At 58.1% G+C, this 23662-nt stretch overlaps 2 protein-coding genes across 3 annotated transcripts; both read right to left on the minus strand.

Annotated features, from left to right (window-relative positions):
* Positions 1–10626: 10626 nt before the first annotated feature.
* C2CD4C (C2 calcium dependent domain containing 4C) lies at positions 10627–14419 on the minus strand. Its single transcript, XM_064734461.1, has 2 exons — positions 14360–14419; positions 10627–14102 (listed from the first exon to the last, which is right to left on the minus strand). Exon 2 carries the CDS (start codon positions 14081–14083, stop codon positions 12824–12826), a length of 1260 nt encoding a protein of 419 aa, XP_064590531.1. The 5' UTR covers positions 14084–14102; positions 14360–14419; the 3' UTR covers positions 10627–12823.
* Positions 14420–16412: 1993 nt separating this feature from the next.
* On the minus strand, positions 16413–23166 carry SHC2 (SHC adaptor protein 2). 2 transcript variants are annotated; one of them, XM_064734385.1, is made up of 13 exons: positions 22554–23166; positions 22079–22149; positions 21595–21655; positions 21343–21462; positions 21186–21239; positions 20998–21049; positions 20037–20163; positions 19745–19910; positions 19601–19667; positions 19352–19516; positions 18883–19184; positions 17703–17841; positions 16413–17540 (listed from the first exon to the last, which is right to left on the minus strand). In XM_064734385.1, the coding sequence occupies exons 1-12, from the start codon at positions 23034–23036 to the stop codon at positions 17713–17715; spliced, it is 1797 nt and encodes a 598-aa protein (XP_064590455.1). In that variant the 5' UTR covers positions 23037–23166; the 3' UTR covers positions 16413–17540; positions 17703–17712. The 2 variants fall into 2 exon arrangements, with proteins under 2 accessions (XP_064590455.1, XP_064590454.1); XM_064734384.1 differs by having other exon boundaries at positions 16413–17841; positions 22554–23165.
* Positions 23167–23662: the final 496 nt, after the last annotated feature.

A 23662-nucleotide genomic window follows, 5' to 3' on the forward strand; every position in this document is an offset into this window, starting at 1 on the left:
AAACCCGCAGGTTCAACACAGCCCTTTTTCCTTCTGGCTGCTCACGTGCCACATCAGGGCAGCTTCCTCCTGCTGAAATGGTTAAAAATTATAAAATCACACAGGATCAGCTCTGCCTTGCCCTGCTGAGCATCATCCCCACGGCCGAAATGGGGTCCCCAAGGCCTCTCAGTACTCAGGGGTGCATCAGGGCTGGGGAGAATTTTTTAGCACAGATTTTGGGGTGCAGCCAGCACCTGCTCCACATCCCAGAGCTGGAAGGAGCTGGAAACATCAGGTGGTGTTTGAGGCTGGCTGGACACCTGGCAGGGCCCATCCCTGCAGCACACAGCCCCCCTGCCAGGGCTGCCTCCTTCCCTCCACCTGCCATCCTCACTGGGGTTTTAATTAGTGCTCCTCTGTATATTCAGCAAGCAGGAGCCCGGAATGGAAATGTACAGGTGTCCCCTTGATCCAGTTTCCATGGTTGCCGCATCGAGGTGGGGGCTACATCCTATTTTTTTTTATTATTTTTTATATTTAATAATTTTATTACAGTGGCTTCAATCCACTGGCGAAGAAGGGAAGGGGGGGAGAACGTGGGGGAATAAAAAATGCTGGATGAAAAGGGCATGTTCCCGTGGCTGGGCTTATTTGCTGTCATTCTTTTTCTCTTATTAGCCAGCGCTGTTTTCCAACATGCTCAAAGTCCAGGAGCTCACTAACGAGATCCCAGCTCTGTCTGCTGTGGGGGAACAGCCCAGGCAGCTGTGCTGGAGCCACACAAATATCTGCAGGGCCAAGGTGGGCATGGGGAACACCACAGAGCTGTGCTGACATCCTCATCCCCATGTCCCATTCTGTGGGATTGGCCCTGCCATCCCTCACTGTAGGAACAATAATTTTCACTAGTACAAATACAACTCCTATAGCATTTCCATACAGCTTATAAGAATCATTACATTACCATGGTGTGTTACATTTTAAACCCTAAAAACTCCTTTTTGGGCCTCTTCTGCCAAGCTGTAGGGTCTGCTCTGACCCTTGGATCTGTCTGCAAGCAGAGAGTGTTGTTCCATCAAAAAGAGATTACCACACCATTGTTTTCCAGTTGTTCAGTAATTAAAGTATCTCAGACCTTGCTTTCATTTCAATCTCACTCATAGTTTCCATATTCTCAAAATCTTCTGCCAGACAATCATATTTATAAGGCTTTCCTGTTTCATCTTTCCCAGCACAGCAAAGCCATGAAGGGACCTCAGCCACCCCCGAGCAGCTCTTGGGGACACCAGGATGGTGTGCAAGGAAAACCCAGGGAGTGCCAGGCAGAGTCCCCAGAGCCCTGCCAGGGAAATGGGTTCGAGCTCAGGGATGCCAGCACCAGGATCTGTCTGTCCTGTGCCGTCCCCACACAGAGTGGTGGCACTCAGGAAAGGTGGTGGCACTTGGAGGGTGGTGGCACTTACACTCAGGGAGGGTGGTGGCATTCGAGGACGGTGGTGGCAATTGGTGAGGATGGTGGCACTTGGGGAAGGTGATGGCACTTGGAGGGTGGTGGCACTTAGAGGGTGGTGGCATTTGGTGAGGGTGTTGGCATTTGGTGAGGGTGGTGGTGGTGGCACTTGGAGGGTGGTGGCACTCAGGGAGGGTAGTGACATTTGGTAAGGGTGGTGGCACTTGGTGAGGATGGTGACACTCAGGGTGGTGGCACTTGTGAAAGGTGGTGGCACTTGGAGGGTGGTGACACTCAGAGAGGTTGGTGGCACTCGGGGAGGGTGGTGGCACTTTGGGAGGCTGGTGGCACCTAGAGGGTGGTGGCTGCTCTGGGTGCCAGCACCATGAACTCTCCCCCTTTTCTCTCACCAGCCTCAATCTCCTCTGCTGTGACCAGCGCAGTGTGTGAACGTCCCCATCTGCCACCACAGGATTGTTTAGCCCAAACCCTGCCTTGAAAACAGCCAAAATCTTCTCTGTTTAGCTCAGGATACGTTTCAGCTTTTGTGCAACGGGCGTTAAAAATATCCCAGAAACGGCATGGGCCCAGAAAAATCCTCTTTGCTCGCCCTGCACTGCTCAGCTGGGCTTGCCAAGAAGGAAGAATTCCCCTCTGCTCCTGGCACCGTCCCGCGCTGTGGCAGGCAAACACACACAACCGAGCCACAGACCTATTAGTCACCAGTAAATGTTCTTTTCCTCTCCCGATCTGTTTCCCTTGAAGCTTGATGTTTTCCTCTCCTGCTGCCCGGGCCTCGCTAGGCTGCAATTAAAGCCAGGAATCAAAGCAGCGTGGTGCAATTAAAGCTCGGGATGCCCTGGGGCTCATGCACATCCCGCCTGTCCCGGGGAGCTGTGACAGTGCCAGGGGGCAGGACAGGCTCAACTGTGAAGATCTTCATCGTTTACAGCGTCATCAGCAGCTCTGGCACCTGGAGGATGAGCCGAGATGCATTCGCTCCCCAAAGGAGATGAATTTTCCTGGCTGTGAGAGTGGTAAACACACGGAGCAGCTCACGGTGGGGAGGAGACGCTGAGATTGAATCTCCATCGTGCCAGGGGAGGCTGTGCCCATCCCTGCACTGGCTGCTGCTCACTGTGCCCTTCCCTGTGGTTTTCACTGGGGACAGCCCTGAGGGTGCAGATCCCACACCCAGAACCCAGAACACAGAACCATCCTGCTGGTTCTTGTCCCTGTGCCAGCTCAGGGGACAGCCAGGCCATTGCTGTCCTGCCCCTGGCCAGGGAATAACAAACCAGTCCTGCTCCTGGCCAGGGAATAACAAACCATGAGATGTAACATAAACTGTTCAGTGCAATATAAAATCTACCCAGTGCAAATCTCCAATCACCCAGTGCAAAACAATAATTAATAAAGGATTTAGTGCAATACAGCACTGCTCCTGGCCAGGGTGAGTGGGCTGGATGGAGGCCAGGATGTGAGCTCGGGGCAGTGCCCCAGCAGGAGCATTGTCAGTGCCCAGTGAGCTGTGGCAGTGGGCAGTGCCTGGGCACAGCCTGGCATGGGGGCTGTGGGAGGGTCACACCACCAGTGTGCTGGGAGGGAGCAGCTCCAGCAGCAACAAATCCACTGGCACAACAGGACAGGACCAGGTGGTTCCACCAGCACCAAATCCATCACCATAGCAGCTGGGGCAGGACCAGCTCATTCCACCAGCATCAAATCCACTGCCAGATCAGCTGGGGAAGGATCAAGTGCCTCCACCAGCACCAAATCCACTGGCACAGCAGCTGGCCCAGGGCAGGACCAGCTGATTCCATCAACACCAAATCCACTGAGACAGCAGCTGGGCCAGGACCAGGTGGCTCCTCCAGCACCAAATCCACTGTCACAGCTGATTCCACCAGCACCAAATTTACTGCCAGGGCAGCTGGGGCAGGACCAGCTGGTTCCATCAGCATCAAATCCACTGCCACAGCAGGACAAGACCAGAGCTGGCTCCACCAGCAACAAATCCACTGGCACAGCAACTGGGCCAGGGCAGGACAAAACAGCTCGACCAGCCCCAAATCCACTGCCACAGCTGATTCCACCATCACCAAATCCACTGCCATAACAGCTGAGGAAGGACCCAGTGGTTCCCAAGCCCCAAATCCACTGCCACAGCTGATTCCACCATCACCAAATCCACTGCCATAACAGCTGAGGAAGGACCCAGTGGTTCCCCAGCCCCAAATCCACTGCCACAGCTGATTCCACCATCACCAAATCCACTGCCATAGCAGCTGGGGCAGGACAGGACCAGAGCTGGTACCCACAAGGGAAGTGCTGGGGAGCAGGAGCTGCCCCCAGAGCAGGGCTGAGCCCACCAGAGACAGACCCCCTGCCCTCCCCTGTGCCATAAACACCAGCACACCCCATCGCAGCTCATCTCCCCACTGCTGGCAGCGCCGCCCCACGCAGAGGCTGCCCCAGCTTTGGAAAAATAGATAGTAACAAGTGAGCGCGGGCAGCAGAAGTGGCAAAGCATATGGTAGGTGTTGGAGTTTATTCCTGTCGGCGAGTGTCAGCAGCGACAGACGGCTGGGGGCGGCGGAGAGAGAGGAGAGGGATCGGGAGGCGCCCGTGCCACACCACGCCAGGGACACGGCGAGGGTTGGGACCCTGCCACCACCCCTGCCACCCCCTGAAGGTGCCACCCGCGCTGCGATGCTCGCCTGGGCTGTCTGAGCCCCCTTTGGCACCCCAAACCCCCTCCCAAATCCGTGATGCTTTCCATACAAACCTGGGAGCCCCATCTGAAAATCACCTGGCTGACGTGGGGTGTGAAAAATGCGGGTTATTTTGCAAATATTCAAATGAATATTGTATGTGTTGTGTTACTAAGTGATGTTGTGTTAATTCCCTTAAGTAGCGTGGTAAATGTACTTCTAAGTTATATCTTTTTAAAGAAAGGACTTGCAGCCACAGGACACCTAAATCTTTCAGAGAAAGAGAATTTATTGCCCCATTATCAGAAGGAACAAACTTCTTCCCACCTGGAAGGTGCTGTCAGGATTCAGAGGAAGAAGCTGACACTGACCAGACAGAATCCTGTGTTTGAATGGAATTTATGCATCATGGACAAGATCTATGAGTATGCAACAGGTTATTGCTTTTAAGGGTTAATCCTTTGTTAACGTGGGTCCTTTTTCGGGCTTATTTTGCCCAGAAAAAGGTACCTGGACTGTCCATAACTCTTTGTTTCTATTGTCTCATATTGTCCTAATTAAAATTGTCCAAATTATGATTACTCTAATTATATCACTATTTTAATAACCATTTCATTACTATTAAACTATTAAAATTTTATAAATAACTGATTGGCATTTTTTACATGCATCATATATGAGATGTACGAATATGCAACAGGCTGTTGTTCTTAAAGGTTAATCCTCTGTTAACTGTGTCCTTTTTCGGGTTTATTTTGCCCAGAAAAAGGTACCTGGATTGTCTGTAACTCTTTGTTTTTATTATCTCATATTGTCCTAATTCAAATTGTCCAAATTATTATTACTCTAATTATATTTTATAGATTTTATAGATTTTATAGAGTATATAATATTATATATTATATATTATATATTATATATTATATATTATATATTATATATTATATATTATATATTATTAAACAAATATAAATTTTTATAAATATAAAAATATATTTATATATATGTTTCATATATCTCTATATATTATATCTAACCATTTTATTACTATTAAATTTTTAAAATTTTAAAAACAAGTTTTGCACATGGGGGAGCACTTGGGGGACACCTGGGGAACACCTGGGGAACATCTGGGGGAACACCTGGCTGCTCTCTGCTCCCGGGCTCTGCCAGCTGTGCCCCTTCAGCCCAGCCTGGCCCTGTGACACTTTGGGGACATCCATGGAATTGTCCTGGTGGCCAGAGCCGCTCTCTCCACCGCCGCCTCTGCCGGGAGTGGGGCGGGCAGGGAGCCAGCGGCAGTGGGAGGGAACAGATTGCCCGCAAAAAAGCGCCTCGGTTCCCAAACGGCGCGGAGCAGGATCTCCCCAGCGTTTGTGCCTTGTTTGTCTGAGCCCCCTCAGAGGCTCTGGGGCTGTTTAGGGATTTTTCATGGTGATGTGGGGCTGGGAAAGGTGAGGGCACTTTGAGCATCCCATCCTGCCCAGGATGGGCAAGGAACAGCCCTGGCAGGCACTGCAGGCATTGTGCATCCTCCCCTGGCACAGGTGAGGCAAACGCTGGCCCAGCAGCAGCTCACCTTTGGCTAATTGCAGTGTTCTCACCTTGATAAGATTAGCAATTAGCAATTACAGAAACCTCCTGCCACAATTGGTCTGGGTCAGGAGCCGTGCGAGGGAAATTGGACATGGAAGCGCAAACAGGGATTAATTATAACCTGGCAATTGACAGCTTGGAGAGTTTAAATTTGTATTTTTATGGATTTCTCAGTGCAACCTCTGGGTGTGAAGGGTGCCAAGGGCTTCACCTCAGCAAAGATGTGCTCAGTGCTGTCCGGGCCATACAGAGCTGGGACAGGGATGTCCCAGTGGTCCAAATTGCAATGCATGTTTTCTGTTAACATCTGTATGGCAGATTATCTTTTGTCAGGTGGGCAGTTTGCTTATCTCTCTCTTTTTGAGTGACCACAATCACTCCTCCCTCGGGAGGGGACACCTGCTGATAACAGCTATTGAATGTCCCTGCATGGCTGATAAGAACTACAGCATCCCATTGGGAGATGTGAGCCCAGAGGGAGGAGCCAAGCATTCCTGCCTGGATATAATCTGGAGATTCTGGAACACCAGCCAAGCATTCCTACCCGGATATAGTCTAGAGGTTTCTGAGACACCAGCACAGCTTTCTCCATGGGATTCCCCAGAGGAACAGCAGCTGTCTCTCCTTCCACTGGATCCTCAGAGGAAGAATACATCCTTCTCTACAGATCCCTGCTCCAGCAGAACCACCCCTGACACTGCAGGAGGCCTGCAGCCACAATTCTATTGGGAAAATGGAAATGCCACCAACACCGTGACCCACAGGGTGTCAGGTTGTGTTCTGACTCTGTCAGTGTTGTTCTAGTGTACTGCATTGTTTATTTTATCATTTTAATTTTTTTCTTCCCTATTAAAGAACTGTTATTTCCTGCTCCCATATTTTTTGCCTGAGAGCCCCTTAATTTAAAATTTACAGCAATTCAGAGGGGTGGGGAGGGTTTACATTCTCCATTTCAGGGGAGGCTTCTGCCTTCCTTAGCAGACTCCTGTCTTTCCCAACCAAGACACAGAGGCCAGGCCTGGGCTGGATCCCAGTGTGAGGCACGGGTGAGTGTTGCTGGAGATCCCTGCCCTCTCTGCTCCCGCCTGGCAGCCGCCGTTGTTATCTCATTGCCATGGCAATGCCAGCCCGGTTATCACTGCATGGTCACAGTGCTTCTGCCAGGCAGGGGCGGTGCCAGGCCAGGCTGGAGCCCCTTCCCACCACAGCCCACCCCCCCTGAACGGCCACAGCATGGGGAGCAGGGTTAACACACCCCCAAAATCTCTGGGGATGTGCAGATGGACATGTCCCTCACCCCAGAGGTGAGGTCTGGGTGGGAAGCACAGAGAGGAGATTCTGCACCTGGAGCATCTCCCAGTCCTGCCCTGCTGTGTCCAGCCAGGTGCCTCCCACCTCAGCAGGACCCCTGTCACAGACAACCTTTATGGAAAATCCTTTCCTTAGGATTTTTCCTCCTGAGAAGATGACAGGCCTCAGGAACGAAATGCAAACAATGATTATCTGCTGCTGTGGAATGCAACAGGTGGGTCTGTGATTGGTCTCATGTTGGTTGTTTCTAATTAATGGCCAATCACAGTCAGCTGGCTTGGACTCTCCTTTGTTATAATTCCTTTCTATTCTTAGCTAGCCTTCTGATGAAACCTTTTCTTCTATTCTTTTAGTATAGTTTTAAGATCATATATATCATAAAATAATAAATCAAGCCTTCTGAAACATGGAGTCAGATCCTCATCTCTTCCCCAAACTGAAAACTGCTGTGAACACTGTCACAGACCTCTGTGCCCCACAGTCCCTCTGTGCCCCACAGCCCCCCTGGGCTGGCACCAGCCCCTGGCTCCCAAAGCCACCTGGATCAGCACCCGGCTGCACTGATATTGAAGTGTTTGCCAGCAGCTGCTGGTGTTTAACAAATCCTCCTGTCTGATTATTTATGCTGTTTTTTCCCCCCTCCCACCTGGGCTTTCTTGATGCTTTGGGAATTTTGTAAATGTTTTAAAGGCAGAATTTCAGAGTCCACCAGGCAGCTAGCGAGGAGCAGGTCACCAGAGAGGGTGAGGAGAGGCAGGGAAGATCTGTTGTATTGCACTAAATACACGGATTCTGGCAAAGATCCTCCACCCTGCTGCTCTCACCCTCATCCATCCCTGCGTGCTCCCTGCACTCTCCCACTGCAGCTCCTCGTGTTCTGTACACCCACCCTACCCCATCCCCAATTCAAAGCTGGACCCAGAGGCTTGAATTAATGATGAGGGGGAGACCAAAGTGCCATTTCCCTTCCTCTGGCTGCCTTTTCCTCCCCAGATCTTGTTGGATTGCCAGCCTCAAAGCAGGAGAGCAAAGTGCAGATGGAAAAGCAGAGCAGAGGGAGCATTGCTGGGGCTGACAGTGCTGGGCAGCTGCTGCCACCGAGCTGCATTTCAGCACAGAGCCAAGTGCCTCGGGGCTCACAAGGAGCTGGAGGGCATCCCTGCTCCAGGTGGGCTCTGGGGAGGTTTCCGTGTCCCCTGGAGGAGCAGCACAGACTGCTGGGTGCCAGGGGTAATTCAGAAGTGTCACTCTCCACTGAAGAGACTTGTGCTCTCACCCTCATCCATCCCTGCGTGCTCCCTGCACTCTCCCACTGCAGCTCCTCGTGTTCTGTACACCCACCCTGACCCCATCCCCGAGTCAAGGCTGGATCCAAAGTGGGAGGGGGAGTCCAAAGTGCCATTTCCCTTCCTCTGGTTGCCTTTTCCTCCCCAGATCCCTGTTGGATTGCCAGCCTCAAAGCAGGAGAGCAAAGTGCAGATGGAAAAACAGAGCAGAGGAAGCATTGCTGGGGCTGACAGTGCTGGGCAGCTCTGCCCACCCCATGTACACCCTGGCAGCTGCATTTCAGCACAGAGCCAAGTGCCTCGGGGCTCACAAGGAGCTGGAGGGCATCTCAGCCCCCGGTGGGCTCTGGGGAGGTTTCCGTGTCCCCTGGAGGAGCAGCACAGGCTGCTGGTGCCAGGGGTAACTCAGACGTGTCACTCTCCACTGAAGAGACTGCGAGATTCGATTAAGTTCTGTTTTCCTCCCAGTAACAGTGGGAGTCTCTGCTCTCCCCTCTCAGGCAGACACGCTGCCATGGAAGACAAATGCTCTCAATAAAGCGCTGCAGCCGGGGGGAGGCCGATGCTCCCTCCCTGCACCCGGACCGCTCCCGCCGCTTCTCCCCGCCCGGTCCCGGTGTCCAGAACCGTGTGGCGGAGCCACCACCGGTACCGAGCTGGCTCCGGCCTCGGGGCCACCCCCATCCCCGCCTGGAGCCCCCCCCCCGCCACCGGCCGAGCGTTGCCAAGCAACGGGAAGATGCTTTTCTGACCGAAACGGGAAATCGGCAGCCGGAGTCGGGGGTTGGGGGAGGGAAAGGGCTGGGCTGGAGCACGCCAGGCTCCCCCAGCCTCCACAGCACCCAAAAATCCCCGAGAGGAGAAGGCAAAACGGCTCAGCCAAAACTGCCAAGGATCCCCGAACACCTCGGCATTGGGAGCCCCAGGCTGTCCCCAGCAGGGCCAGGGTGTCCCCAGCAGTGACAATCTCGCCGATCTCCTCGCTGCAGAGCCCTCCTGGCAGCCTCGGCCCTGCAGAACACCCTGGATGAAATTGAACCCCTAATTTGCTCTCCCTCCCTCCCTCGCCAGCCATCACGCCACGGCTAAATGAGCTCCAGGCAATTTTCTCAGAAGTTGAGTCCTCGGCGCTGAGGGAACACAGGGCTAAAAATAGCCGTGGCCTGTGTGTGCCTCTCACCCAGGTGAGGCTCAGTGCCTCTCTCTGGAGATCAGGGCTCCTCCACATCCAGCTCTGCCTCAGTTTCCCCGCGCAGATTGGGTCACACGTTCCTCAGGACCCCTGTGCAGGGGAAATCTCCCAGGGCTCAGACATCACTTGGTGTGCAGAGCTTGGATTTCACCTGGCTGCTCTTTACCTGGGCACCCCCGACCCCAGGGGCTGCGCTGTGCAGTGGGGATGTGTCACCCTCTTCCTCACAGGATGCCTCATCCTCTTCCTCCCAGCTCTCAGCATGACCAAGCCCTCCCAGGTCCACTGAGGCAGGCACTTTTCCTTCCCACGGTGTCTCAATTACAAATTCAGAGTTAAATCTTCCCCCACAAGATGCCCCTCTCTCCACCCCTCTGGCTGCTTCAAGTGTTGGACACTTTCCAGGGATTTTCGTGTGCTCAAGATGACCCCATCCACTCTGGTTCAGACTAACTTAATCAGCCTCGTTTTTGTTACTAACTGCTGCAGCTTTGGACCTCTAGAAAAAGCATGACTTAAATTATTAGCACCTACCAAGCTGCTTTCAGCAACCCTGTGGGGGCCAGAGGTGAGAGAACAGATCTGTTCCCACCCAGCCTCTGTAGCTACCAAAAAATGACAAATTATCAGAATTGTGGAAATTAGAAAAATGGTATTTAGGTAACAGGCAAACACTCCTCTTTTTCTTCAGCAGCATCTGGCTAGGAACAGATTTGGAAGTGGCAGGTGGGGGAGAAAAGAAAGCAACCTGAATGCTGTCAGCCGGGCAGGGGGAGTGGCAAGAACAAAACCATCACCATTTTCTTCATCTCCAGGGCTGCAGGGGTCAGGAGGAGGAGGAAGGACACCCACGGAGTGTCACAGCCCTGGCTGTGAGCTGGCAATGCTGTGGCTCAGCACAGCCCTGGAGAAGCAGGAGCAGCACCTTTCCCCATCTCCCCAAGAGATTCACCCTCACCTCACCCCTTGGAGAAGGGTTTCAGAAGCTCCTTGAGCCCCTGGGAGGCTGCTTGGAAAGAGGAGCACACAAGGAGCCATGAAGAATAATGCCAGGAAATATCTTTGGGGAAAGCAGGAGCCAGGGCCACACCTGCGTCTGTTTTAGAAATTACTTTATTGCACTAAAAAGAGGAAATCATCTGTAAACAAACATTCCATTCAGGTATTAATATATGGGTTTTTTTCACTCCAAAAAAATACATCGTTAAATCCAGCCACAGATATATCAAAGCAGGAACAATAGAAAATAGCTCCAGCAGCAGAGAGAGACCCATCCAAGCAACAGCCCTGGCTGCCACCCCACCAGCCCAGCTCAGAGCAGGGCTCACAGCAGTGAATCCCAGGGCTCCATGCATGGTCACACACCCAAATGCAACCCTGGGACAGGCTGGGCTGGGGCAGGACGAGGGTCCCCAACCCCTTGGGTCTCCCTTTGGGCCCAGCCTGGGCTCCTGCTCTCAGCATCCTCCTCCCCAAACCCAAAGGCACACGGTTCTTCTGAGGGGATGTCAGCCCTCACACCTCTCAGAGCACCACAGCCTTCATCCCAGCTCCCTCTCCTCCTCTTCCTGCAGCCTTTCCCCCCATCCCAGCAGCTCCTGGGTCACCCCAGGGAGCACAGGGTGAGGTGTGTGGGGGCTGCCAGCTGGGCAGGGTCCCCTTCCTGCCCCAGAGCTCCTCAGGGGCACGATGGTCACCCCATACCCTGTTTGTGATGCCTCTCCCTGTCCCCAGAGCCCTCACCTGCCCCCAGGGTATTTTGGGGCTTCGGAACCATCCCTGGTGCTGGGATGAAGGGAATCCTCATGTGGGAAACTCCCTGTGAAGGATGGACATGTCAGCTCCTCATGTCCTGCACGTTTTCAGCCACAAGCTCAGCAAACAGCCACGGTCACCCTGGATCCCCCCACCCCACCCCGACATGCAAACAACGGCTCTGCCTCTGTTACCTGGAACGTATTTACAGACAAAATAAAACGCTGCAAAAAAGATCAGCCTCGGGTATAAATAGTCAACACTGAGATCTGCCATCTGCTGCAAAAGGACAAGGAAGGAACATGGACTGTTAACACAGAGGGGACACACGTGTGTGTGTGTGTGTGTGTGTCCACGGGAGCGCTGCAAGCCCTGCTCCCCGCACAGAAACATGCAGAGCCCGACACAAAGGGTGACACCACACCGAACAACGACGCAGAGTGTTTGATCCGCCCGCAGGAATGCCCCGGCTGGGCCCTCCCCGCCCTCATTGTCCCCAGGCACTCTGGAGGGTGACACGGTGGCATGGGGAGGGTCGGGAGCACCGAGCTCCAAAGGGAAGCTGAAAGCCAGGCCAGTGCTTTGGGATGTCAGATCCTGCTGGGCACAGGGGCTTGGTGGTCCCACAGGACACATCTCTGCTGCCTCTTGGAAGATCCTTTCATAGACAAGGGAGGATGGAGGGTTTTGGAGCCTCACCTGCACTCAGGTGGGGCTGCTCCTGTCACCTCAGCTTTTGTCAGCAGGCACATCTGCTGGGACACTGCCTGTGCCCAGGGCAGGGGTGCCAGCCCCTGGCATCTCCCTCCTGTGGGAAAGGCACAGGCAGCCTCCAGGATTTCGGCAAACCAAATCCCCCCAGGCTCCATGAGCAGTTTCCCAGGGGATCAGCAGTGGGGACAGTGCTGGGGTGGGCAGGGAGGGCAGCCCAGGAGGCTGCAGGGCTCAGACCGAGCCAACCTTGCAGCCTCACAGGGCTGGGCCGAGCCCAGGAAAGGCTCAAAAGCCACAAACCTGACTCATCCCCCAGGCTGACCGCCCTGGGCCCACTCTCAGGTCACCTCTGCAGTATTTTCTTTGCAGTTTCCAAGCCCAGAAACTTGTCTTTTAAATTAAAGCTGTCACCTGACTACAGGTGCTGGGGCTTTCAGAGGTGGCCCTAAGTGTGCTACAGAGATTCACCCACCTCCAACCTGCTTGGTGGCAGCTGGAGACCACAGGCACAGGGAGGGGAGGCTCCAACAGGTGCTTCCATCCTCCCTGGTGGTGGGGAATGGGCTGGAGGCTCCCCATTTTCTGCTGCATCCGGGGCAGGAGCAGGGAGGGAGCAGGGGCAGAGAGGCTGTGGCTGCCAGCTGGAGTTGGCAGAGCCCCATTCCTGGGGACCCCCACACTCTGCACCATTCCTGGGGACCCCCACACTCTGCCACGACCCCGGCCCTCCTCAGGGGGCCCTTCCAAACCCTCCTGCAGCGGGGCTGGGGGACAGCGCCGGCCCCACAGGCGGGAGGGCTCCCTCGGGGCTGGCAGCAGGTACCTACAGGCAGGACAGCAGGGCGGTGAGCGGCAGCTCCTTCTCCCCCAGCAGCGTGTCCCGCTTAAGGCTGCTGCCCTTGTTGACCACCTTGAGCTTCAGGGACATCTTCCTGGCGTGCCCGGGGCCCAGCCCATCGAAGAAGAAGTCCTCGTTGAAGACGGGGTTGCGGCTGTTCTTGACGATGGTGCTGCGCTGCTTCTGCAGCTTGCCGGGGTTGAGGCACAGCGAGACGCAGCAGTTGATGCTGCGCAGGTCGACCAGGGCATCGTAGAGGTCCTCGGCGGACACGAGGCGCACTCGCAGCCGGGCGTTGGAGGGATCGTACTCAGCAGCCAGGCGGAGGCTCCCGCCCCGGCTCAGCCTCAGGCTGTGCTCCCGGTCCCGGTCCCGGCCCGCGGGCAGCTCCAGGGGCAGCACGGCCGTCGGAGGCTGCTGTGTCCCGGCCGGGGCGCTCCGGGCGCGGCGCTGGGCGCTGGGGCTGGTGTCGGCGGAGCTGTCGTCGGTGCTCAGCGAGCTGTTGCGGGCCACCGAGTGCTTCAGCTTGATCACCTTGGACTGGCTCTCCTGGCTGAAGAGCTTCAGCAGGGACACGGAGCGGGACAGCAGCGGCGAGCCGAAGGGTGAGGACTCGGCCGAGGAGCACGTGTCGCTCTCTCCGCCGCTGAAATACCGGCCCGGGTGCATCAGGGCGGCGCCGAGATCCACCGGTGTCCGGCGGCCGCTGTCGCCGTTGAGCTTGGCTTTGCGCTGGGCGCCGGGCGAGGTGACGGGCGAGGGGCACAGGCTGCTGTGCTCGCTGTGGAACAGGGACTCCTTGCGCCGGGTGTGCGGGCTCTCCATCAGCGTGGCGAAGCCGTACGAGGTCTGAGCCTTGGGCACGTAGGGCAGCGACATGGCCGTCTGTGCCTGCGGGTCCACGTTGGTGCCGCCCTCGGTCCAGTCCTCGGCGGTCTCGATCTGGATGATGTGCCGCCCGCGGGTGCGGGACCGGGAGCGGCTGGACGGGCGCGGGCTGCGCGGGGTTTTGCGCTTGGCCAGGTCCTGCTCCGACACCGAGGCGCCCAGAGCGGCCCCCGCGGGCACCTCGGAGCCCTCGGCCTCGGCGGGAGCCGCGCTCAGCTTGGGCGGGATGAAGAAGTCGGGGATCTTGTCGGGGGTGAGGACGTTGCTGTAGCGGGATCCCCGAGAGGACTCGTCCGTCCCCGCGCCCCGGGAGCCGCCGTTCTCCGCCACCCCGCGCAGCCGCTCCAGCAGCCACATGTTGCTGCCGGGTGTGGGGCTGGAAGAGACCCGAGGGGCAGCGCTGTCACCGGGGGCCGGGCACGAAGCCGGAAGCACCGGGAGCGACCGGCGGCACCGAGAGACGCGGACCGGGCGGGCGGGTGGGACGGGACAAGCACCGGAGGGACCGGGGGGGACGCGCCAGCCCGGGGAGGAGCGCGAGGGAACCGACCGCGAGGAGCGGGGACCCGGGGGACAGGGATGCGATGGGACGGGGCAGACGCGACGCCGGGACCGACGGACGGACGGACCGACCGAGCGGCGCCGACGCGAGCGGGACGTTGCCGGGAGCCGCCGCCGCACCTGGAGCGGAGCCGCCGCCGCCACCGCAGCCCGGGCGGGGCGGGCGCGGACGCGCTTTTATACGGCGGCGGTGGCGGCGGCGGCGGCGGCTCCGCTCCCCGTCCGCGCCGTAATCCTCCGAGTGCGGCGCCACCTCATTTCTGCCCTAGCAGGGCTGGAAACGGGACCGGGACCGGGACTGGGACCCGACCGAGCGGGACCGGGTCCCGGACCTGGACCGAGCGGCACCGGGACCGGGACCCCAATCAGGGCTGGAAACGGGACCGGAACTCGTTCCGAGCGGGACAGAGACCGGGACCCCGACCGAGCCGGACCGGAACCGGGACCGGGACCGAACGGGACCGGGTCTGGGACCCAGACCGAGCGGCACCGGGACTGGGACCGTGAGCCCCCCGGGTGCTGATGCTCGGGAGCTGCAGGAACCCGAGCCTCGGACCCCCGGCCGCGTTCCCACGGGAGTATCGGGTTTGGGATGGGGCCAGGAGTGGGATCGGGACGGCAGCAGCCCCGCTCCGCCCCTCGCGGTGCCCCCTCAGGGTGCAGCCGCTCCCCACTCCCAGCTTTTGATCTCCAAGCACTGAATGAAGCCAGCAGCATCTCGGGGCTGAGGAGTTGCCTCATGGAGTGGTTTAATATTGCCCTGGAGGAGCTGCGGGGGATGGGACAGTGCCACATGTCACACTCCCCCATGTCACACAACCCAGGGGTGCGGTCGGGGCTGGGGACACCGGGACAAAACATCGGGAGGGTTCACGGAGCGTCACAGCGAGCCCCGGTGCTGCGGGAGTCGGGAGAATCAACGGAGTGATCGGGCCCAGCCTCGTTCCCCGGGGATTCACAGCCTTGGGGACAGGGATGAACCGACAGGGACAGCGCCGCACAAGGGTCCAGCGGCTGTTCCCTCCCGGCTGCTGCCCTGTGGGTGCCATCAGGAAGCTCCATCATCATCCCTGAGCAGAGCAGGGCTGGCGATGGAAGGAAGAACAGCCTGGTGTGGCCAGCGCCTTCCGCGGGGGCTGCGCGGCCTCGGCTCCCTCTGCATCCGCACTCGGAGCTGGCAAAAAGAGGCGTCCGAGGGCTGGGATGTCCCAGGGACAGCAGTGGGGACGGGGACATCACCCCGGGGTTCCGCAGGGAGCAGAGGGCAGATGGAACCCGGGGGAGGAGGAGGAGGCTCACGGAAGGGGAAGCTGGCGAACAAAAGGCCGATGTTTGCTTTTCCTCCACCCTGCGAAACTGCGGGTAAACAAGGCGCACGAATGGTTGAGTTCCCCTGAGATAACAAAAGAGCGCCGGGGCCGGGCCAGCTCTGCCGGTGCCCGCGGGGCACGGAGGGGAACGGGGGGCTCCGAGCTGAGCACCGGCGGGGCTGGGGACGCTGGCAGGGCTGGGGACATCGCTGGTGGCGCCGGCAGTGTGCTACCACCTGCTGGAAGATGGGAAGGAGGAGGGAGAGCTGCTATGGGAAAGGGTTTGCGCCCTGAAAAATCGAACTGGGCGTGTCTGTGGTCTGAGACATTTGAGACAGGTGCAGGGATGGGTTGGTCAGAGAGATTTCCAAGGAGGCCACGTTCTCTGCAGCTGCTCTTCTGTGCCTTCCAAACCTCCCCAAAACACCTCAGCCTTCCCTTCATAGGGGATGAAGAAGCAGCAGCCCTTCAACCCAGCTCTGGGTTGAGGCACAGAGCCCCCTGCACCCATTGGCACCACAAATCAACCTCAACCAAAGTGTTTAACCCTTGAAACAACCTCCCCACCAGCCCTCCATCCCTCCAGGGCAGCATCCCCTTGCTGCAGGGTGAGGCACAGCCAGCAGGTGAACCACAGGAGCTCGGTTGGCTCTCCAGCTGTGAAATAAGAAAGTCGGGGGCCCTCACTGCCTTTCCCTGCCTCTATTGAGGGAACAGTGCAATTATCTCTGCAGACACATCACTCCACGACAGAAAATAGCAGCTGAGATGGAAGCGCCGCGTCGTCCCCGCGGAATCCAGCTATCAATGGAAAATTACACATTCATTACTGGGCTTTATTTAGGGGCTCATTTTATTCATTGGCTCGGCTGGCACCGGCCAGATCTGGCAGGGGCCATCCCCAGCGAGGGGCTGAGGGTGCTGGGGTGACCCTGCTCCCCAGGATGGGTGCTGGGGACACAGAGCAGAGCCAGGATTCCTGCTGGACCCCCCAGTTGTGTGTGACACAGGAGCCACAGCCAGACCCACCCACAGCTCCGGCTCTGCTGTCACCCACAGTGGGTCACAGCTTGGTTTGTGCCACTCAGAGCCACCCCAGGGGTGGCTGCTCCAGGTGGAGGCAGGTTGGGAGAGCCAGCAGGGCAGGGAGCTGCCAGGTGAGAAGAGGAGAGGCCGTGCAGGGCCAGCCCTGGGTGCCAAAGGCCACTCTGAAGCCAGGGGGACACTGGGTGACCCATAGGGGACACTGAGTGACCCATGGGGGACACTGGGTGACCCAGAGGGGACACTGGGTGACCCATGTGGGACAGGGACAAGTGTGACTGGACAGGATGGGTTGTCCAAGGTGAGACCAGGCAGGAGCTGGTGTGATGGAAACCTCTCCCAGCATGAACCACCTGTGCTCCTTGCTCATCTCCAGGTTTAATTAGAAATGTATTCCAAAGCACAAACCCGTGCCCAGCACCAGACACAGGGCGGGTAAAGGGGGCTGTGATGGCACAAAAACCTGGCAAAGCCCCTGAGCTGGCCATGAGACACCTTGTGAGCCCTCGTGAGCTCCATCCTGGCCCTGGTCTGGCTGCAGGGTCTTGGGGCCACATGGAGCATCCTGTGGCAGCCACTCCTGGGAGAATCCAGCTGAAAAGGGACGTCCCCAACAGGAACATCCAACAGCAGCGTCCAAGAGATTGTTGTGCCTGGCCCCACAGGCAGAGCCAAGCCAGGGGCTGCAGCAACATCCACCAGCCCCACTGCAGTGCTGGGGCAAGTGGGGACAGCCCTGCCTGAGGTGGCTTCAGGCTCTGTCCCTCCTGCTGAGGCCACTGAGCAGCTCCCACCCCAAGAGTGTTTTTCACCTGTAGGTGTGGAATTAAACCTCTGTGTGTCCAGCTGGGCAGGGCACCCCGTGCAGGTGATGGAGGTAGGCAGCAGCCAGGGAGAACCTGCAGGGCCAGGCACCACCCAGCCTCACTGGGGAGGAAAACGGGGAGCCTGACCCCAAACCTCAAAATCCAGGCACAACTGGAGAGGGGGAGCACAAAGAGACCCCAGTTTTGCCCTGGGGTGAGTCCAGAGCCGGGGGAGCAGGTCGGGGGCTCACGTACCCCCTTGGCATCACTGCTTCCTCTGCACAACCTGGCGCAGGTGCAGCTCGCTCTCGGCTGCCACGATGGGCTGCTCGTTCTGCCGGTGGTGGCTGATGAGATGGCTGATGCTCTCGAACAGCACGTCCTTGGTCCTCACCTGCAGCAGGGCACAGCGGTCCTCAGCTCAGCACAGCTGCCTCTCACCCTGGTTTTTTAAGATTTTCTACGTTTTCTGATGTTGACATTCTCATAGCAAACTTCCTCACATGCTTTCTGTAAGTAACTCATTGTTTTGCATTATTTATAGAGGAAGAGAAATCTGATGGGCTGTTGGTTTGTCCAGTGTCATTGGAGAGGTGGCACTGCCACCCTCCAATCCACTGTCACTTTTGAAAAACTATAAATGTTGGAATCATAAAATAAACTCCCTTTTTCTTCACCTTAAGATCAGCTGTGTGCTGTTTCATGTCCTATAGTGACATGGGGACACCTCACACCTGTGCCACTGTCCTGGCAGTGTCACCCTGATTTTTTAAGATTTTCTAGGCCTTCTGATGTTTACTTTCTTGTAGCAAACTTCCTTGCACACTTTCTGTAAATGACTTATTGTTTGGCATTTGTCATAGACAACTTTTTATGAAAAATCCTCTCCTTAGGATTTTTTCCTCCTGAGAAGCTGAGAAGCCTTAAGAGCAAAATGTAAACATTGATTATCTGCTGCTGTGGAATGCAACAGGTGCAGCTGTGATTGGCCTCATGTTGGATGTTTCTAATTAATGGCCAATCACAGCCCAGATGGTTCAGACTCTCTGTCCCAGCCACAAGCCTTTGTTATCATTCTTTGCTATTCTATTCTTAGCTAGCCTCCTGAGGAGGACCTTTTCTTCTATTCTTTTAGTATAGTTTTAATGCAATATATATCATAAAATAATAAATCAAGCCTTCTGAAACATGGAGTCAGATCCTCGTCTCTTCCCTCAACACAAGACCCCTGTGAACACCGTCACAGCTGGAATCAGAAAATAAACTTCAATTTTCTTCACGTTGAGAAGAAAAGGGAAGTGGCGTGTGTTGTTTTGCGCCCTGTAGCAACAAGCATCCACTTTCAACACCCCATCCCTGCCCACAGCTGCATCCCCACCACCCACCCCACACCCTGCCCCAATCCCCCACCCCATTCCCTGCCCTCAGCCCTCACCACTCCCTCGGGATCCACCAGCAGGAGGTGCTTGGGCTGCCCGCTGTGCATTCCTGTCAGCACGTACTGCCCGGGGTTGGTGAGGCTGTCCCGCACCAGGAAATCCCCGTCCATCTGCAGCAGCCTCTCGGCGTCCCTCCTGCTCATCCTGCCGTGGTACCAGGGCTCCTTCCGCAGCTGCTCCTCCGTGGGGGCGATGGGGGCTTTCCTTGTCGGGGGGCTCGGCCACTGGTCCTCGATGGGGGGGCTGCTGGCACCCCCTGCAATGCACTCGTGGAGCTTTAGGGCATCCTCGAAGGGCCCTGTGGGATGCAGGGGTTGTGGGGTGTCACACCCAGGGCACGCAGACCCCAGCCCCCAAAGCACTGCTGTGGGCTCAGCACCTCTGGGGCTGTTTTGGGTGAGCCAGAAGCTGCTGGCACAGCTTGGCTCCTCCACAGCACCGTTCCCCCAGGGAGCAATGGCTTACTCATGTCAAACAGATCCTTCTTGGGGCTCTCCTCTGCTGCCCCTTGAGCCACCAGCTCGGGCTCCCAGGTGTCCAGGCTCTGTGTGTTCACGTACATGTGCTCCTCGTATTCCCGTGGCCCCAGGGTGTGGCTGTCAGCCTGCAGGTACCCATCACAGGGCTGGCCTGCGAGGACAATCATCACCCCATCACTGCTGGCCAGGGTGCCCAGAGCCACAGGGACCCCCCAGCTCAGGGCTCAGTACCCACCCTGGCTCTCCACGTCCCAGGGTGGCCCCAGGTGGCTGCTCGGGTCTCGTCTGGCTGCTGACCCACCCTAGGGAAGGAGGCAATGAGAGCATTGGGGGCTCTGCACCCCCAGGGCAAGGCCAGCAAAGGCTCTGAGGGGCTCACCTGGCTGCAGGGGATGGAGCTGGAGGGCTGAGCGCGGATGTGGCGGAGCCGGGAGTCCACCAGGCCCCCTGGAGGCGGCTCCTTCCCCGGGATGCTGTTGTAGTAATCGTGCTCTGCTGCCCCCTCCTCATCCTCGCCCCAGGCTGACTCCTCTGCAGCCAGCGCCCTGCAGCAGGGATGGGTGAGCTGGGGACAGGGTGACCCTGCAGGGACAGGGTGTCCCAGAGCCACCCCCAGGCAGGGGGGACATGCCCGGGACAGGGGGGTGCAGCAGGGCCCCCCGCCCCCCTACCTCTCTGGGGGTACCACCACCTTGGGGGGGCTGTGCAGGTACTGCTTGAAGCGCAGCTCGAAGGCCTGGCCCACCGTGCTGATCACGCTCTGCGCCAGCCCCTCGCAGCACTCCAGGATGTGGCAGGCTGGGGACAGACAGACGGACACACAGACAGACAGACAGACAGACACACAGACACACAGACACACAGACAGACACACAGACGGATGGTTTAAGTATTTCCCCCGTGCTGCCATCGCTCTACCCTGAGCCCACGGGGGATCTCTGTCACAGACATGTTGTATGAAAATTCCTTTCCTTAGGATTTTTCCTCCTGAGAAGCTGAGAGGCCTCAGGAACAACATGTAAACATTGGTTATCTGCTGCTGTGGAATGCAACAGGTGGATCTTTGGTTGGTCTCATGTTGGTTGTTTCTAATTAATGGCCAATCACAGAGAGTCTGAGCCACAAGCCTTTGTTATGATTCCTCTTCTTTCCTTTTCTGTTCTTAGCTAGCCTTCTGATGAAATCCTTTCTTCTATTCTTTTAGTATAGTTTTAATAGAATATATATCATAAAATAATAAATCAAGCCTTCTGAAATATGGAGTCAGATCCTCATCTCTTCCTTCATCCTGGGACCCCTGTGAACACCATTACAATTGGTGACTCCGAGCGAGGAACATTCCTTTTCCCTTTTCCCTTTTCCCTAGTTCTACTGTCTTGGACTCTCTGGTCAGTCACAAGATTTTATTATCATTCCATTCCTTTCTATTCCTTGCTAGCCTTCTGATGAAATCCTTTCTTCTATTCTTTTAGAATAGTTTTAATAGAATATACAGCATAAAATAATAAATCAAGCCTTCTGAAACGTGAAGTCAACATTCCCATCTCTTCCCTCATCCTCAGAGCCCTGAACATGGTCACAGATTTCCTCCTCCATCCTCCATCCCTCTCCAGAGCCCCCAGGCCGTGTCACCTCTCTGGTTGATGGGGTCCTTGGCCACATAGGCGACGTAATCCGTGGTATCCTGCAGACAGAGGGGACATCAGCACTCATGTCCTGCTGCTCTCAGCCCCAGCCCCACGTCCTGACCCAGTTAAGGCCACCCTGTGCTCAGCTCAGCTGGCAGCACCTGTCCCCACCACCCTGTGTGTGTCACTCACCATGTCCCCACCGGAGGCGAAGGAGATGGACTGCATATGGTGGTTGGCGATGATCTGCATGGAGAACACGGCCCAGGAGGGGATTAGTAAAGGGTCCCATGGCTCCCAGGCTGGCAGGCAGCAGGAATGTGTGCCCAGGATGCCCAGGAGTGTTCACCTGGCGAGTGGTGGGGATCATGAGGTTCAGCCCATCCACAGAGATGTTGACAGCGATGCTCATGCCAGCGAAGTGCAGGTTGCTCTTGCCCAGGATGGAGAACAGGGCTTTGTTGGGAGCCTGACAGGGGAGAAGATGCTGGGGGCAATGAAAACCGCCAGGGCCAGGCCCACAGACTGAGCAGGGACCCCTGGTTCCCTCTCCCACAGCCTTGGCTTGTCCCAGGGATGGATGGGATAAGTGGAAACTCACCTTCTTCTTCCAGATGCCCTTCACACCCGGCACCGCCTCGTACAGTCTGTTGATGGCTTCTCTGCAATGGACAGAGCCTGGCCTGCTCACTGCTCCACATCCCAGCTGTTTTCCCACCTCACATTGCCCTGTGGGGTCTGCTGGCCCCACATCCCCGGGCACTGCAGCGTCCCCGCAGCGCTGCCCCACGTCACGGCCCCGGCCCCGGTACGTAATCCCGGCTGGGGCCACCTCCCTTCTCCTCTTTCCACCCATTGATCTGCAGCAGTGCCCTTCCTCTGTGTCCCTGGTGCAGGGCACAGCTTCCCTGGTCTGCACAGGGCTCTGGGATGATGGAGCAGCCAGAGGCACCGGGGAGCATCCAGGGCCATTGGGGAGCACCCACGGCCACCAAGGAGCATTCAGGGCCACCAAGGAGCATCCAGGGCCACCAGGGGCTTGGGGTGGCACTGGGATGTGGGACCGTGGGACTGCAGGGCCCTACCTGGTGACCTGAGTCCGCGTGTTGAAGTCCAGGGACCTCATGGAGCGCAGCACCTCAATGCACCCCATGTACTGCGGGGGGAAAGCAGCACAGCAGGGCAGGAAAGGGACAGGATGTCAGGGACAGCTCCACAGCAGCTCCAGGCATCACACAGCAGCTTTCACTGCCCACCCCAAAATGCCCCATCACACAATCAAATCCTGTGCTAACACCCCAAAACCTCATCTGTGTGCTCCAGCTTGTGATGCCTCATAGGGGATGGACACGCTGGAGTCCCAGGGTGGGCTCCAGGGCCCAGCAAGACCCCGGGGCCCGGCCCCATCACGGGTATGATGTACCGGGGGGGGCTGCCCCGGTCCAGCCGTGCCGGGAGGACCCGAGCGAGGGCTCTGCTGGATGAACCGGACCCACCGAGCCCCGCACACGCCCGGGCCCGGGGGTCTCCGCGCCCTCCCGCGCCACCGGCGGGACTTACCCGGACAATGTAGGAGACACCGGGCCCCAGCACCCTCTCGTCGGGGTGCAGCCAGCCCTGCGCCGGTTTGCGGATGAAGCTGCCCTTGCGGCTCCACTCATCCCCGCCGGGCCGGGCCCCCGCCGGTGCCGGTGCCGCCGCCGCGCCCCGCGCCCGCCCCGCCGCTCCCCGCGCCCTCCCGCCGCCCGGTAGCGCGCAGGGCGCGGCGCAGAGCGGCTCGCAGGCGCCCAGCACGGCGGCCAGCCCCGAGGGAGGCTCCGCCGCCGCGGCGGGGGCGTCCCGGGAAGCACCGGCGGGGCCGCGGCCGAGGAAGCCGCTGGAGCCGGGGAACTTCCACTGCGGCATCCGCGGCAGCAGCGCGCAGAAGGTGGTGCCGTGCTCGGGCTCCTCGCCCGCCGCGGGGCACGGCGCGGGGGCCGGCGACGGCATGGGGGCGGTCAGCGGCTCGTCGCGGAAGCGATCATACTTGGGCTCCGGGAGCATGCCCGGGGCCGCGCTCCGCTCCGCTGCCGCCGCCGCCGCCGCGCCGGCTCCCACCCCCCGCCCGCTCCCCCGGGGCCGCGCCGCGCTGATGTCATGGGGAGAGCGCTGCTCCGCCGCCCGCCCGGCCCCGCATCCTCCGCCCCCGACCCCCCCCGAGGCCTCCAGAGCATCCCCGGCCCGCCCCGCACCCGCGTCCCGCCCCGCATCCCCGCCCAGCGGCATCCACCCCGCACAGCGGAGCATCCCCGTCCTGCCCCGCACCCCCGCACGCAGCGGAGCATCCCCCGCACACAGCAGCATCCACCCCGGGTTGCCCCCGCGGACACGGCCCGTGGGGCCGGAGCCGCCCACGCTGTGCCCTCCGTCCCGCTCCGAACCCCGTGGGACAGACGCTGAGCGTTTCCAGCTTTGCCACAAGCGTTGGGATGGAGGGGATGGGGTGACAGCCCCTCCCTGAGCCGCCCACGCTGTGCCCTCCGTCCTGCTGAGGCTGGCCCTGAGCATTTTTAGCTTTACCACAAACGATGGGAGTGAGGGGATGGGGATCAGGCAGGGAAGGTGACCGGGAGCCCCTCCCGGAGCCACCAGGCTGTGCCCGCTCGCTGGAGCCAAAGCGGCCGGTGCTG

The sequence above is a fragment of the Zonotrichia leucophrys genome, chromosome 28 (genome assembly GCF_028769735.1).
Source record: "Zonotrichia leucophrys gambelii isolate GWCS_2022_RI chromosome 28, RI_Zleu_2.0, whole genome shotgun sequence".
Taxonomy (NCBI): Eukaryota; Metazoa; Chordata; class Aves; order Passeriformes; family Passerellidae; genus Zonotrichia; species Zonotrichia leucophrys.